This window comes from Ranitomeya imitator, chromosome 2 (assembly GCF_032444005.1).
Source record: "Ranitomeya imitator isolate aRanImi1 chromosome 2, aRanImi1.pri, whole genome shotgun sequence".
Lineage (NCBI taxonomy): Eukaryota > Metazoa > Chordata > Amphibia > Anura > Dendrobatidae > Ranitomeya > Ranitomeya imitator.
Genome location: NC_091283.1, coordinates 245,186,537 through 245,202,463, shown reverse-complemented (window position 1 = coordinate 245,202,463; position 15,927 = coordinate 245,186,537). Strand labels below are relative to the sequence as shown.

Genomic DNA, 15,927 nt, shown 5'->3' with positions numbered 1-15,927 from the left:
TGAAGGGCACCATCCTATTCTGGTACGATTGGCCCCCATCCCGGTTCTGGCATGCAGTGCCCCCATAGTAACATAGTAACATAGTTAGTAAGGCCGAAAAAAGACATTTGTCCATCCAGTTCAGCCTATATTCCATCATAATAAATCCCCAGATCTACGTCCTTCTACAGAACCTAATAATTGTATGATACAATATTGTTCTGCTCCAGGAAGACATCCAGGCCTCTCTTGAACCCCTCGACTGAGTTCGCCATCACCACCTCCTCAGGCAAGCAATTCCAGATTCTCACTGCCCTAACAGTAAAGAATCCTCTTCTATGTTGGTGGAAAAACCTTCTCTCCTCCAGACGCAAAGAATGCCCCCTTGTGCCCGTCACCTTCCTTGGTATAAACAGATCCTCAGCGAGATATTTGTATTGTCCCCTTATATACTTATACATGGTTATTAGATCGCCCCTCAGTCGTCTTTTTTCTAGACTAAATAATCCTAATTTCGCTAATCTATCTGGGTATTGTAGTTCTCCCATCCCCTTTATTAATTTTGTTGCCCTCCTTTGTACTCTCTCTAGTTCCATTATATCCTTCCTGAGCACCGGTGCCCAAAACTGGACACAGTACTCCATGTGCGGTCTAACTAGGGATTTGTACAGAGGCAGTATAATGCTCTCATCATGTGTATCCAGACCTCTTTTAATGCACCCCATGATCCTGTTTGCCTTGGCAGCTGCTGCCTGGCACTGGCTGCTCCAGGTAAGTTTATCATTAACTAGGATCCCCAAGTCCTTCTCCCGGTCAGATTTACCCAGTGGTTTCCCGTTCAGTGTGTAATGGTGATATTGATTCCCTCTTCCCATGTGTATAACCTTACATTTATCATTGTTAAACCTCATCTGCCACCTTTCAGCCCAAGTTTCCAACTTATCCAGATCCATCTGTAGCAGAATACTATCTTCTCTTGTATTAACTGCTTTACATAGTTTTGTATCATCTGCAAATATCGATATTTTACTGTGTAAACCTTCTACCAGATCATTAATGAATATGTTGAAGAGAATAGGTCCCAATACTGACCCCTGCGGTACCCCACTGGTCACAGCGACCCAGTTAGAGACTATACCATTTATAACCACCCTCTGCTTTCTATCACTAAGCCAGTTACTAACCCATTTACACACATTTTCCCCCAGACCAAGCATTCTCATTTTGTGTACCAACCTCTTGTGCGGCACGGTATCAAACGCTTTGGAAAAATCGAGATATACCACGTCCAATGACTCACCGTGGTCCAGTCTATAGCTTACCTCTTCATAAAAACTGATTAGATTGGTTTGACAGGAGCGATTTCTCATAAACCCATGCTGATATGGAGTTAAACAGTTATTCTCATTGAGATAATCCAGAATAACATCCCTCAGAAACCCTTCAAATATTTTACCAACAATAGAGGTTAGACTTACTGGCCTAAAATTTCCAGGTTCACTTTTAGAGCCCTTTTTGAATATCGGCACCACATTTGCTATGCGCCAGTCCTGCGGAACAGACCCTGTCGCTATAGAGTCACTAAAAATAAGAAATAATGGTTTATCTATTACATTACTTAGTTCTCTTAGTACTCGTCGTAGTATGCAGGGCCCCATCCCTATTCTGGTATGAATGGCCCCATCATGGTATGCATGGCCCCATCAGAAAACATAAAAAAGTAACAAAAGAAAAACAAACCATTTCACTTACCTACCCTGAGCGGGGTCTAGGACAATTTATCTGCACTACTAATTAACAGCTGTTACAATACTAAACTAGGGCAGTCCCTATAGGAAAACACAAGAATTATATACTGTATTGTCACATACTATCTATTCCTGACACTGGAGTGGCTTATAAACTTACAAAGTATATAGTTTGAGGTCTGGGATCTGCCAATATGTGGCTAGTTTTCTGACTGTTTCGGATAACATGATACATGATTTTAGTTTTTTTGTCTACTCTCGCTTGAATATAGGTCAATATTAAATAGTCTCCTTTGGTGAAGACGATGAAACCCGTAGAAATGAGCTTCTTGGAGAGTGAGTGAGTATACGTCACCTCACCCTATACTGAACTGTAGGGTACATGTTTTTTTCTATTAGTCACCTACTGACTAACCTTCAGGGGGTAAATTATGGGTCTAGTTTTACATTTGGAATTAATAAACTTTAGTTTTATCCTTTTTTCAGCAAACATGAGGAATGACAAGAGACCACCCATTTCAGAAGATTCAATTTTGGTTAAAACTATTCCAACATTATGAACATAAAGGCTTCTCCCCTATTTGACGTCTCTGATGTTTATTAACGACTGATTTCCAAGTAAAATATTTCCCACATTAAGAAAATGAAAAAGGCTTCTCCTCTGTGTGACTGCTCTGATGTCTAACAAGAAGCACTTTCCATTTAAAACATTTCCCACATTCTGAACAGGAAAAAGCCTTCTCCCCTGTGTGAGTTCTATGGTGATGAACCAAATCTGATTTCCGGTTAAAACATTTGTCACATTCTGAACAAGAAAAAGGCTTCTCTCCTGTGTGAGTTCTTTGGTGTTCATCACGATACCTTCTGTGGCTAAAACATTTCCCACATTCTGAACAGGAAAAAGGCTTCTCTCCTGTGTGAGTTCTTTGGTGTTCATCACGACTCCCTTTCCGGTTAAAACAATTCCCACATTCTGAATAGGAAAATGGCTTCTCCCGTGTGAGTTCTCTGGTGACTATCAAGAAGCACTTTCCTTTTAAAACATTTCCCACATTCTGAACAGGAAAAAGGCTTCTCCCCTGTGTGAGTTCTATGGTGACGAACCAAATCTGATTTCCATTTAAAACATTTCCCACATTCTGAACATGAAAAAGGCTTCTCCTCTGTGTGAGTTCTATGGTGATGAACCAAATCTGATTTCCGTTTAAAACATTTCCCACATTCTAAACACGAAAAAGGCTTCTCCCCTGTGTGAGTTCTATGGTGATGAACCAAATTTGCTTTCCATTTAAAACATTTCCCACATTCTGAACATAAAAAAGGCTTCTCCCCTGTGTGAGTTATTTGGTGACGAACCAAATCTGATTTCCATTTAAAACATTTCCCACATTCTGAACATGAAAAAGGCTTCTCCCCTGTGTGAGTTCTATGGTGCTGAACCAAACATGATTTCCGTTTAAAACATTTCCCACATTCTGAACATGAAAAAGGATTCTCCCCTGTGTGAGTTCTTTGGTGTGTAACAAAATGTGATTTGCTGTTAAAACATTTCCCACATGCTGAACATGAAAATGACTTCTTTGCTTTAGGAGCAATTTGTTTTTTAATGCCTCTTTTGTGACTTTGATTTTCCTTAGTAGTCAGTAATGAATCAGAAGTTGGGACCTGTTTAATAGGATTAGATGACAGATCTCTGCTGTGAATGGATGATGAAATAACTGGAGTAACAGCAATCACTTCAGTTGTATCTTGTAGGATCTCAACATCATCAGATTTAAAAATTGAAGAGGTCAGCTGTCCCTCTGATCTCCTGGTGCAGTCATCTGCTAAGATAAACAATTTTTTTAATAAGATATGCTCGAGTTTTACATTTTTGAACATTTCTACTTAAACTGTCCATAAAATGGCAGGCTATGTAAAAAAAACTTTAATTATTTACCAAGACAATGACAGTTCACAATTAATAGAAAACCTTGTTGGATAAGCCAGTAGTGCGTGGTGTTCAACTGTTTGTTCATTCTGCCTCCCAAATATTAAATAAAAAAAAATTCTCATCTCAGAAAAAACAAGTCCCCACTCAGGTCCATCATCTGCCAATGGAAAAACAGAGGTTCCCACACTATTATTGGCTCAAAGGCTGTTGAAAAGTAACAGTTTCTATAAACCAATCCAGCAAAATCCACTCTCACTTCTGAGTCTTGCAGTGTGCTCCAACATTTAGGATCCCTGTATTTAGCAATATTATAGTGAGAAGAATCCAGTTAATCTGTGGTGTGTGTCTCCTGGAGCACAATCTGGACACTATGTGCTGAGTAATAAAATGGCAAATGTGTAATTTTCACTCTCCAACATTCACTTCGTGATAATTTTCAGAAAGTGGCTGTGGAGTCAAAATATTCATTCCACCTACAAATATGGTCAAAATTGTTGGTACCCCTTGTATAATGATAGAAAAACCCACAATGGTTACAGAAATAACTTGAATCTGACAAAAGTAATAAGAAATAAAAGATCTATGAAAATGAACAAATTAAAGTCAGACATTGCTTTTCAACCATGCTTCCACAAAATTTAAAAAAAATAAATAAAACTCATGAAATAGGCCTGGACCGAAATGATGGTACCCTTACCTCAAGCGCTTCGTGACCGCCAACAGTAGATAAACGTCGGCGCTAGCAGGGCTTTGTGCAGCGACAACGTTTGCCTATGGTCGGCGGTTTTGTGCTCATCGGGACCCCCACGTACTGTATAACAAGGGGATTCCAGCGCCCAATAATTCCTGTGACCCCTGACCTCAGAGACCTGATTGGTTCAGGTCCTGATGATGTCAGCGTCACACCAGCCAATGAGACAAATCACTAGGAATGTTTGTTGTAGCAACGAACTTTTCCGGGCGACCTGCCTCATAAAAACGCTGTTTCTCCTCAGATCTCCTGTCAGTGAGAAATTAGAGGAGAAACAGTGTTACAAGTGCTGCTGGCAACAGCTGTGAGTCAATCTTGTTATAAAGTAAAAAAAAAAAAACAGATAAGGCAGGTTAGGGTTAGTGCTATAGTTAGGGTTGGTGTTGGGGCTAAAGTTAGGGTTACTGTTGGGGTTAGGGTTACTGTTAGGCTAAAGTTAGGGTTAGGGTTTATTCTAAAGTTAGGGTTAGGCTTTAGAATAAGGTTTTTCTCAATTGTCTCCCCAATAATTTGGTCACCTCAGTCACGTCACGTCAGTCATGTCACGTCAGAGTTTTATATTTCTGAAGGAAAAAAAATAAAAACGAGTAAAATGGTCCGTCAGTATTATAGTGCAGAGGAGGTTTATGCACTTTTATGCTCTGGCGATGTGGATAGCTCAGAAATGAGCAGTGATTCTGGTCCATCCTCAAACACAAGGACCAGTACAACAAGAAGGACAAATAGCGCTTCTGGAGAAATGTCTCCAACTCAGGGAACAATGCCCAGTACTAGCGCTGTCCCTAGTGCTCGTGAATTGGCGCACATCAATTTCCAAGGGGCTTTGCCTCTTCATGTAGCATTTTCCAGATGGGAGGCTTCGGATTCGGCTACTCCATTCATCCCCAATTTTAAGGCCATTCCAGGTATAAATGTGGAGGTGGAAAATTTTGGACCAATTAATTTTTTTTAAATTTGTTTCTGACAGATAGCTTGCTAGAGCATATTATCCTACAGACAAATTTATACGTGTCCCAAATCATCAGCCAGAATCCACGATACTATGATGCTAGGTCAAATTTATGGACACCAACTAATGTCCTAGACATTAAAAAAATTTTTAAGACTTACATTTGCTATGGGGCTTGATAACAAAAATTCGGTCCTATTGGTCCAACCGCCCTGTTCAAGCCATCCCTATGCTTTCTGCTATTCTTCCTAGGACCCGTTATGAATTGCTCATGAGATTTTGGCATTTTAACAACAGTCGATGCCTGCCCAGAGATGCCCCAGAACATGACAGACTATTGAAAATCAGACCCATCATTAAAGACTTGACAGAAAAGTTCTTAAAGCTCTACACCTAACAGAAAACATTTCCATTGATGAGTCCTTTGTAAAATTCAAAGGAAGACTGCACCTCAAGCAATTTATTCCTTCTAACAGGGCAAGGTTCGGAATAAAGCTCTATAAAATGTGCGAGAGTTCAACCGCATACACATCAGCTTTTCGCATTTATGAGGGGAAAGATAGCCAACTAAACCCACCATGATGCCCTACTTATCTGGGGACTTCTGGAAAAATCGTTGGGGAGGTAATAACTCCATTTTTATAAAAAAGGCTACAATCTGAATGTTGACAACTACTACACCAGCATTCCCCTATTTAAAAGTCTGGTTGAACATAACATGGGGGCTTGTGGGACCATTCACAAAAATCATCAGGGGTTTCCACAATAATTGGTCAACGAAAAGTTCCGAAGGGGGCAGTCAGGGGCTTTACGCAATGGATAGATGCTTGCCCCTAAGTATAAGGATAACAAATATATTTTTATCCTGAGCTCGATCCACACAGATGCCACAACGGCCACTGCAGACCAACAGGGATCCACTACTCCAAAACCTGTGTCTGTCATTGACTACAACAAATATATGGGGGGTGTGGACCTTGCAGATCAGGATCTATAACCATACCAGGTATCAAGAAAACCATATACCTGGTGTCAAAAGTTAGTCTTTTATTTGTTTCAGGTGGCCACATATAATTCTTTTGTGTCACAAAAAAGCCGGAAATGCAGATATTTTCAATGATCAAGGAAAGTCTTGTTTTTGAAAATGCTGTCCCTGGCAATCCTTTAGAATCTGAAGATGTCAGAAGACTCACTGAGCGACATTTTATTGCACTCATTCCAGCAACTGAAACAAGAAAGAACCCCCAGAGAAGATGTTGTGTATGTTCCAAGAGAGGAATGAGGTATGATACCCGCTATTATTGCCCACAATGACCATCATTGCCATCCTATTGCCTCCATGACTAATTTACAATCTTCCACACAGAACCACATTTTTAAACTGTTTTGAAATTCAATCATTTGGTTAATTTAGTGACAGACATTTGCGTAGAGCTGGCCTAACAATTTCCGGGGGTAGGTGGGGGGATGTCTCCAGAGACACAAGCTGGGCACAATATATTGGGCACTACAACGACAGATTTGCTCTAAAACTTCCACTACGTGTTTCTGGAAATCATCTGTATAGTGAAAATGGTCACTATATTCATAGATGAATAACCAGAGGGGTGTCATTTCCAAAATAGGGTCACTTCAGGAGGGATTCTGTTGTTCTGGCACTTAGCGGCTCTCCGAAGTGCCACAATAGCAGAATACCCCCTGAAGTGACCCCATTTTAGAAATGACACCCCTCTGCGAATTCATCTAAGGGTGTAGTGACCATTTACCTATCTACCTATTTTCCAGTGTAAAATTTAGGGTTAAAACAACATTTTAGTGGTTAAAATGTTATTAATTTTTCTTCACTGCCCAATGGTGTAATTTTCTATGGAACAGCTGTGGTGTCATTATGCTCACTGCACCACTATAAGAATTCATTCAGGGAAGTATTTTGTAAAATGCAGTCACTTTGGGGGGGCTTATGCTGTTTTGGCACCACAGGGGATCTTACAATGTGACATGTCACCCACAAACAATTCCAGCAAAATATGCTCTCCAATATGGCGCTCCTTCCTTTCAGAGCTCTGCCATGCGCCCAAACAGTGATTTACCCCCACATATGGATGTCGGCACACTCAGGACAAATTGCACAACAACTTTTGGGACTGAATTTCTCCTGTTACCCTTTTATAAAAAAAAATTGAGGATGAAAAGTTCATTTGTTGTGGAAAAAATGTGATTTTTTATTTTCATGGCTGTACGTTATAAACTTCTGTGAAGCACCTGTGGGTTAATGGTGCTCAATACACATCCAGATAAGTTCCCTAAGGGGTATAGTTTCCATAATAGTGTCACTTGTGGGGGATTTCCACTGTTTAGGCACATCAGGGGCTCTCCAAACGCGACATGGCGACCACTAATTATTCCAGCATATTTTACATTCAAAAAGTCAAATGGCGCGCCTGCCGTGCACCCAGACAGTAGATTTCCCCACATATGGGGTATCGATATGCTCAGAAGAAATTGCAAAACAAAATGTATAGTCCTTTTTCCCCTGTTACCCTTGCGAAAGTAAAAAAAAAAATAGGTCTAAAGGAACATTTTTGTGAAAGAAAAGTAAATGTTTGTTTATTTTTTCCTTTCACATTCCAATCATTCCTGTGAAGCACCTGAAGGGTTAATAAACTTCATGAATGTGGTTTTGAGCACTTTGGAAAAAAAATGGCTTTGAAAATTTTGTTCTAAAAATGAGATATCACTGGTCAACTTTTAACCCTTATAACTTCCGAAGAAAAAAAATTTGTTTTCAAAATTGTACTGATGTCAAGTAGACATGTGGGAAATGTTATTAGCTATTTTCTGTGATAGGACTCTAATTTAAGAGCATAAAAATATATAGAAAATTGCGAAATTTTTAAACTTTTCTCCAAATTTCCATTTTTTTAACAAATAAACGCAAGTTATATCAAAGAAATTTTATCACTATCAAAGTACAATATGTCACAAGAAAGCAATCTCAGTATCACCAGGATCCGTTGAAGCATTTTAGAGTTAAGACCTCATAAAGGGACACTGGTCAGATTTAAAAAATTGGCCAGGTCACGAAGGGAAAAACAAGCTCTGGCGCGAAAGGATTAATATTTTATTGCACAACCTTTTGAGGCAATCACTGCAATCAAACGATTCCTAAAACTGTCAATAAGACTTCTGCTCCTCTCGACAGGTATTTTGCCCACTCCTCAAGAGCAAACTGCTCCAGTTGTCTCGTGACTGAAGGTTGCCTTTTCCAGACGACATGTTTCAGCTCTTTCCAAAGATGCTCAATAGGATTTAGGTCAGGGCTCATAGAAGGCCACTTCAGAATAGTCCAATGTTTTCCTCTTAGCCATTCATGGATGATTTTAGCTGTGTGTTTTGGGTCATTATACTGTTAAAAGACCCATGACCTGCGACTGAGACCAAGCTTTCTGACACTGGGCAGCACATTTCTCTCTAGAATCCCTTCATAGTTTTGAGATTTCATTGTACCCTGCACAAATTCTAGACACCCTGTGCCAGATGCAGCCTCAGAACAAAACAGAGCCTCCTCCATGTTTCACAGTAGGGACAGTGTTCTTTTCTTGATATGCTTAATTTTTCCATCTGTGAACATAGAGCTGATGTGCACTGCCAAAAAGTTCCATTTTTGTCTCATCTGTCCATAGGACATTCTCCCAGCTTTGTGGCTTGTCAACATGTAGTTTGGCAAATTCCAGTCTGGCTTTTTGACGATTTTTTTTTCAACAATAGTGTCCTCCTTGGTCGTCTCCCAAGAAGTCCACTTTGGCTCATACAACAACGTATGGTGCGATCTGACACTGATGTTCCTTGAGCTTGAACTTCACCTTTAATCTGTTTTTCTGGGCTCTTTTGTTATCATTCGTATTATCCATCTCTTTGATTTGTCATCAATTTTCCTCCTGCGGCCACGTCCAGGGAGGTTGGCTACAGTCCCATGGATATTACATTTCTGAATAATATGTGCAAATGTAGTCACAGGAACATCAAGCTGCTTGGAGATGGTCTTATAACTTTTACCTTTAACATGTTTGTCTACAATTTTCTTTCTAATCTCATGAGACAACTCTTTCCTTCACTTCCTCTGGTCCATGTTGAGTGTGATACACAACATGTCACCAAACAGCATAGTGAGTATCTGTAGCCCTATATACAGGCCACTCACTGATTCCAGGATTGTAGACACCCGTGATGCTAGTTAGTGGACACACCACGATTTAATGTGTCCCTTTGTCACATTATTTTCAGGGGTACCATCATTTTTGTTCAGGCCTATTTCATGAGTTTTATTTTTGTTTAACCCCTTTACCGCCAAGGGTGGTTTGCACGTTAATGACCAGGCCAATTTTTACAATTCTGACCACTGTCCCTTTATGAGGTTATAACTCTGGAACGCTTCAACAGATCCCGGTGATTCTGACATTTTTTTCTCGTGACATATTGCACTTCATGATAGTGGTAAAATTTCTCTGATATTACATGCGTTTATTTGTGAAAAAAATAGAAATTTGGCGAAAATTTTGAAAATTTCGCAATTTTCCAACTTTGAATTTTTATGCCTTTAAATCAGAGATGTGTCACACAAAATACTTAATAAGTAACATTTCCCACATGTCTACTTTACATCAGCACAATTTTGAAACCAAAATTTTTTGTTAGGGAGTTATAAGGGTTAAAAGATGACCAGCAATTTCTCATTTTTACAACACCATTTTTAATTAGAGACCACATCTCATTTGAAGTCATTTTTAGGGGTCTATATGATAGAAAATAACCAAGTGAGACACAATTGTAAAAACTGCACCCCTCAAGGTGCTCAAACCCACATTCAAGAAGTTTATTAACCCTTCAGGTGTTTCACAGGAATTTTTGAAATGTTTAAATAAAAATGAACATTTAACTTTTTCACAAAAAATTTACTTCAGCTCCAATTTGTTTTATTTTACCAAGGGTAACAGGAGAAAATTGACCCCAAAGGTTGTTGTACAATTTGTCCTGAGTACGCCGATACCCCACATGTGGGGGTAAACCACTGTTTGGGCGCATGGCAGAGCTCGGAAGGGAAGGAGCGCCATTTGACTTTTTAATGCAAAATTGACAGGAATTGAGATGGGACGCCATGTTGCGTTTGGAGAGCCCCTGATGTGCCTAAACATTGAAACCCCCCACAAGTGACACCATTTTGGAAAGTAGACCCCCTAAGAAACTCATCTAGATGCGTTGTGAGCTTTGAACCCCCAAGTGTTTCACTACAGTTTATAACGCAGAGCCGTGAAAATAAAAATTCATTTTTTTCCCACAAAAATTATTTTTTTTTTTAGCCCCCAGTTTTGTATTTTTCCAAGGGTAACAGGATAAATTGGACCCAAAAGTTGTTGTCCAATTTGTCCTGAGTACGCTGATACCCCATATGTTGGGGTAAACCCCTATTTGGGCGCACGGGAGAGCTCGTAAGGGAAGGAGCACTGTTTTACTTTTTCAACGCAGAATTGGCAGGAATTGAGATCGGACGCCATGTCGCGTTTGGAGAGCCACTGATGTGCCTAAACAGTGGAAACCCCCCAATTATAACTGAAACGCTAATCCAAACACACCCCTAACCTTAATCCCAATGGTAACCCTAACTACACCTCTAACCCAGACACACCTTTAACCCTAATCCCAACCCTATTCCCAACCGTAAATGTAATCCAAACCCTAACCCTAACTTTAGCCCCAGCCCTAACTGTAGCCTTAACCCTAACTGTAGCTTTAACCCTAGCCCCAACCCTAGCCCTAACCCTAACGGGAAAATGGAAATAAATACATTTTTTAAATTTTTCCCTAACTAAGGGGGTGATGAAGGGGGTTTGATTTACCTTTATAGCGGGTTTTTTAGCGGATTTTTATGATTGGCAGCCGTCACACACTGAAAGACGCTTTTTATTGCAAAAAAACATTTTTTTGCGTTACCATATTTTGAGAGCTATAGTTTTTCCATATTTAGGTCCACAGAGTCATGTGAGGTCTTGTTTTTTGCGGCACGAGTTGACGTTTTTATTGGTAAATAAACGTGACATTTTTTGATCGCTTTTTATTCCGACTTTTGTGAGGCAGAATGACCAAAAACCAGCTATTCATGAATTTCTTTTGGGGGAGGCGATTATACCGTTCGATTACAGTATACCAGTACGATTACAGTGATACCTCATTTACATCATTTTTTTATGTTTTGGCGCTTTTATACGATAAAAACTATTTTATAGAAAAAATAATTATTTTTGCATCGCTTTATTCTGAGGACTATAACATTTTTCTTTGATGACGCTGTATGGCGGCTCGTTTTTTGTGGGACAAGATGACGTTTTCAGCAGTTCCATGGTTATATCAGTCTTTTTGATCGCGTGTTATTCCACTTTTTGTTTGACGGTATGATAATAAAGCGTTGTTTTTTGCCTCTTTTTTTTACGGTGTTCACTGAAGGGGTTAACTAGTGGGACAGTTTTATAGGTGGGGTCGTTACGGACGCGGCGATACTAAATATGTGTACTTTTGTTTTTTTTTTATTTAGATAAAGAAATGTATTTATAGGAACAAATATATATATATATATATGGATTTTTTTAAATATTTTTTTTTTTACACATGTGAATATTTTTTTTACACTATAACATTGCCCCGGGGGGGGATGGGCATCATGTTATAGTGTAAGATCGCTGATCTGACACTTTGCTGTGCACTGTGTCAGATCAGCGATCTGACGTGCACTCCTGCAGGCTTACCAGCGCTTGCTCTGAGCAGGCACTGGTAAGCCACCTCCCTGCAGGACCCGGATGCAACCCCGCGGCCATTTTGGATTCGGGCTTGCTGCAGGGAGGAGGTAAGAGACGCTCACAGCAACGCGATCATATCACGTTGCTCCGGGGATCTCAGGGAAGCATGCAGGGAGCCCCCTCCCTGCGCGATGCTTCCCTATACCGCCGGAACACTGCGATCATGTTTGATTGCAGTGTGCCGGGGCGGTCCGTGACCGCTCCTGGCACATAGCTGACACCCGGCCGCGATCGCATAGGACATACTATCCCATCGGTGGTCATACGGGCGCACCCCACCTCGCACAAGGGGTTAAATTCTGTGGAAGCATTTCATTTGTTCATTTTCATAGATCTTTTATTTCTTATTACTTTTGTCAGATTCAAGTTATTTCTGTGACCATTGTGGGTTTTTCTGTCATTAAATGAGGGGTACCAACAATTTTGACCACATATGTATAGATTATAACACTCAGTGAACTAATTTAGGAAATGGAATCACTTTATGGGGATTTTGACTATTCTTGATTTTTGTCATTTAGTCATATTAGGGCTTCTGCATATGGTGCGTCCAATCTCATCTGGGATCTGATCCTGCTGTCCAGCTGGAGTAATCTGCTCCCTACTTCAGCCAATTGGAAAGTACCACACCCTACTAAAGCTCAAAGCACATGGCCGGAATCTGCCAGAAACAGCGTTGTTCTCCTCTGGTTCAGTCCTCTGTGCTCAGCTTGCGGGTTGTGTATTTGTTTCCTGTTGTGACCGTGGCCCGTTTACTGACTACTCTTGTGTCTTCTGATTCTGTATTCTGTCCTTCCGGTTCTGACCCAGCTACCTGACTATTCTTATTGTCATCTAATACCACAGAATAGCAGGTAACACCATGGTCCAAGCCTAGGGGTCCCAGTGTAAGTCCAGATCCATGTAATGGTGATAAAGGGCGATGAGCAAGGCAATCCTTGGGATATGGAAAGCAGAGAAGATAGTGCCAAGCATGTTCATGGTGGAGATCTTTTGAGCTGCCAGTTGACCACGAACAAGGCTCCCAAAACATTGTGTCTGCAAACTATTCCAGCTAGATCTGCAGTCAAACAGCTAAATGGCGCTCCTTCCCTTCTGAACACTGCCATGTGCCCAGAGAGTAGTGTACAATCGTATGTAGGGTATTGTGAGAAACTGGAAAATAATTTGTAAGATCCATTTGTTTTCTATTATCCTTTGTGAATAGTTCCAAAGTTATCACCACATAAAGTGACACACGTCAGATTGTAACCCTAGGGTTAGGATCCCTAGGGTTAGGGTTACGGTTAGGATCCCTAGGGTTAGGGTTAGGATCCCTAGAGTTAGGATCCCTAGGGTTAGGATCCCTAGGGTTAGGGTTAGGATCCGTAGGGTTAGGGTTAGGATCCCTAGGGTTAGGATCCCTAGGGTTAGGATCCCTAGGGTTACTAGGGATCCTAACCCTAGCTATTTCTGTTTTTAGTGGGTTTTCTAGTTGATTTTGATGATTGGCATCTGTCACACACTTCTCATCATGCGTTTCAAAAACGCAAACGCAGGAAAAAACGCATGTAAACACGTCAAAACGCCGCTTTTTTTTACCACATGCAAAAACGCATGCGTCTAAAAAAACACAGCGTTTGAACGCGTTTACATGCGTTTTTTTCACCACATGTTTGCGTTAAAAACACTGCGTTTTTTAACGCAAATGTGAAACTAGCCTTAGCCACAATTTTTTAATTTTCCCAAGGGTAAAAGGAGAAAGTGGACCCCAAATATTGTTGTCCAATTTGACCTGAATAAACAGATACCCCATATGTGGGGGGAACCACTGTTTGGTCACACGGCAGGGCTCGGAAGAAAAGGAGCGCCATTTGACTTTTTGAATGGAAAATTAGCTCCAATCGATAGCGGACACCATGTCGCGCATGGAGAGCCCCTGATGTGCCTAAAAATTGGAGATCCCCCACAAGTGACCCCATTTTGGACACTAGACCCCCCAAGGAACTTTCTAGATGCATAGTGAGCACTTTAAACCCCCAGGTGCTTCACAAATTGATCCATAAAAATGAAAAAACAGTAATTAGACTTACCACTAATTGTATTTCCAGGAATCCATCCTGACCGCACCATTGGAGGACGTCCTTCTTACCCTCAGCGGAACAAGAACAACAAGCGGTTAAAAGGACCCTCCCCACTCCACCCACCTGTGATTTTGTAAGTACCACATCTGGATGGATGCATAAAAGAGTTTATTAACAGTCATACACCAATGTTACATCACATTAGTCAATAGTATAAACTTGCAGTGGGAGGGAACTAGTAGTACTGTCAGGATGGATTCCTGGAAATACAATTACCGGTAAGTCTAATTATCGTTTTCCAGTTCACCACCTGACAGCACCATTGGAGAAATACCAAAGGATGATAACTAGGGCAGGACTACTGCATGTAATACTTTTCTACCAAAAGCTAACTGATCTGATGAGACATCTAATTTATAATGTCTAGCAAAGGTAGAAAGACTGGCTCAAGTCGCCCCCCTACAAATTTGCTCAGTTGAGGCTCCCCCCTTCTCCGCCCATGATGTAGACAGAGCTCGAGTTGAATGGGCTCTAAGAATATCCGGGGGATCTTTCCCTTGGTCTGTATATGCTAGGTTTATCATGGTTTTGATCCACCTAGCAATGGTTGATTTTGCTGCCTTACAACCTCTATTTGGACCCCCGTACTGTATCAACAGGTTAGTGTCCCCTCTCCAACCTTCCGTCGCCCCCAGGTATTTTAGAACAGTCTCCCTAACATCAAGGTTATGGTAGACCCCTTCCTTTGTGTTTCTAGGGTGTTGGCAGAATGAGGGAAGGATTATCTCCTGGTTTATATTTGTTGAGGACACTACTTTGGGGAGGAAGGCTGGGTTAAGTCTTAAGACTATCCTGTCGTCAAAGATCTGAAGATATGGGTCCTGAGTGGAAAGAGCCTGCATCTCCTCCAATCTTTTAGCTGACGTGATGGCAATCAGGAAGGCAGTTTTAAAGAAGAGATTGGCTATGCCCATATCCTCTGATAACAAGTACGGGGTTTTTACACAGGGCATTAAGGACCAGGTTTAGGTCCCAAAAGGGAGTTGATTTTCTCACAAGTGGTCTCATTCTCTGTGTGGCCCTGGAAAATCTTGCTATCCAAGGATGGGAGGCTAGTGACATATCAAAAAAGACACTAAGCGCTGCACTCTGTACTTTTAAAGTACTAGACCGGAGGCCCTTCTCAAACCCGAGCTGCAGGAAGTCGAGGATTCTGGGAATGTCAGGTTTTGAAGTATCCACAGGAATCTCTCCCAGAAAGGAACAATACTGCTTCCAAATTTTGTTATAAATCGCTGAAGTCACCGACTTTCTGCTTGCCTGGAGTGTGGTAATGACCTCTTCTGACAGGCCTCTGGATCTTAGGGTTCGCTGTTCAGGATCCAAGCAGATAGGTGTAGAGAGTCTGGGTCTTTGTGGAACACCGGGCCCTGTAGTAGAAGGTCCTGCCTGTTTGGTAGTAAGATTGGTCTCTCTGTTGACATTCTGGATAGTAGAGAGAACCAGCTCCTTTTTGGCCAAAAAGGAACCACCAGGATTACAGTTGCCCTCTCGTCTCGTATCTTCCTGAGTGTCTTCGGTATCAGAGGAAGAGGCGGAAATACGTACAGGAGACCTTCTCCCCAATACTGAGACAAAGTGTCTACTCCTGTGGCA

General features: G+C 41.1%; 1 protein-coding gene across 2 annotated transcripts in view; it reads right to left on the bottom strand.

The window, feature by feature from the left end:
• Window positions 1-2,173: 2,173 nt before the first annotated feature.
• The window catches only part of LOC138662884 (gastrula zinc finger protein XlCGF17.1-like), an 80,846-nt gene continuing 67,092 nt past the window's right edge, over window positions 2,174-15,927 (bottom strand). Inside the window, exon 4 of one of the 2 annotated variants that reach the window (XM_069748878.1) lies at window positions 2,174-3,553. In XM_069748878.1, coding sequence (XP_069604979.1) covers window positions 2,682-3,553 — 872 coding nt within the window. In that variant the 3' untranslated portion in view covers window positions 2,174-2,681. The remainder of the gene's footprint in view (window positions 3,554-15,927) is intronic. The other variant, XM_069748879.1, reaches the window with a different exon arrangement.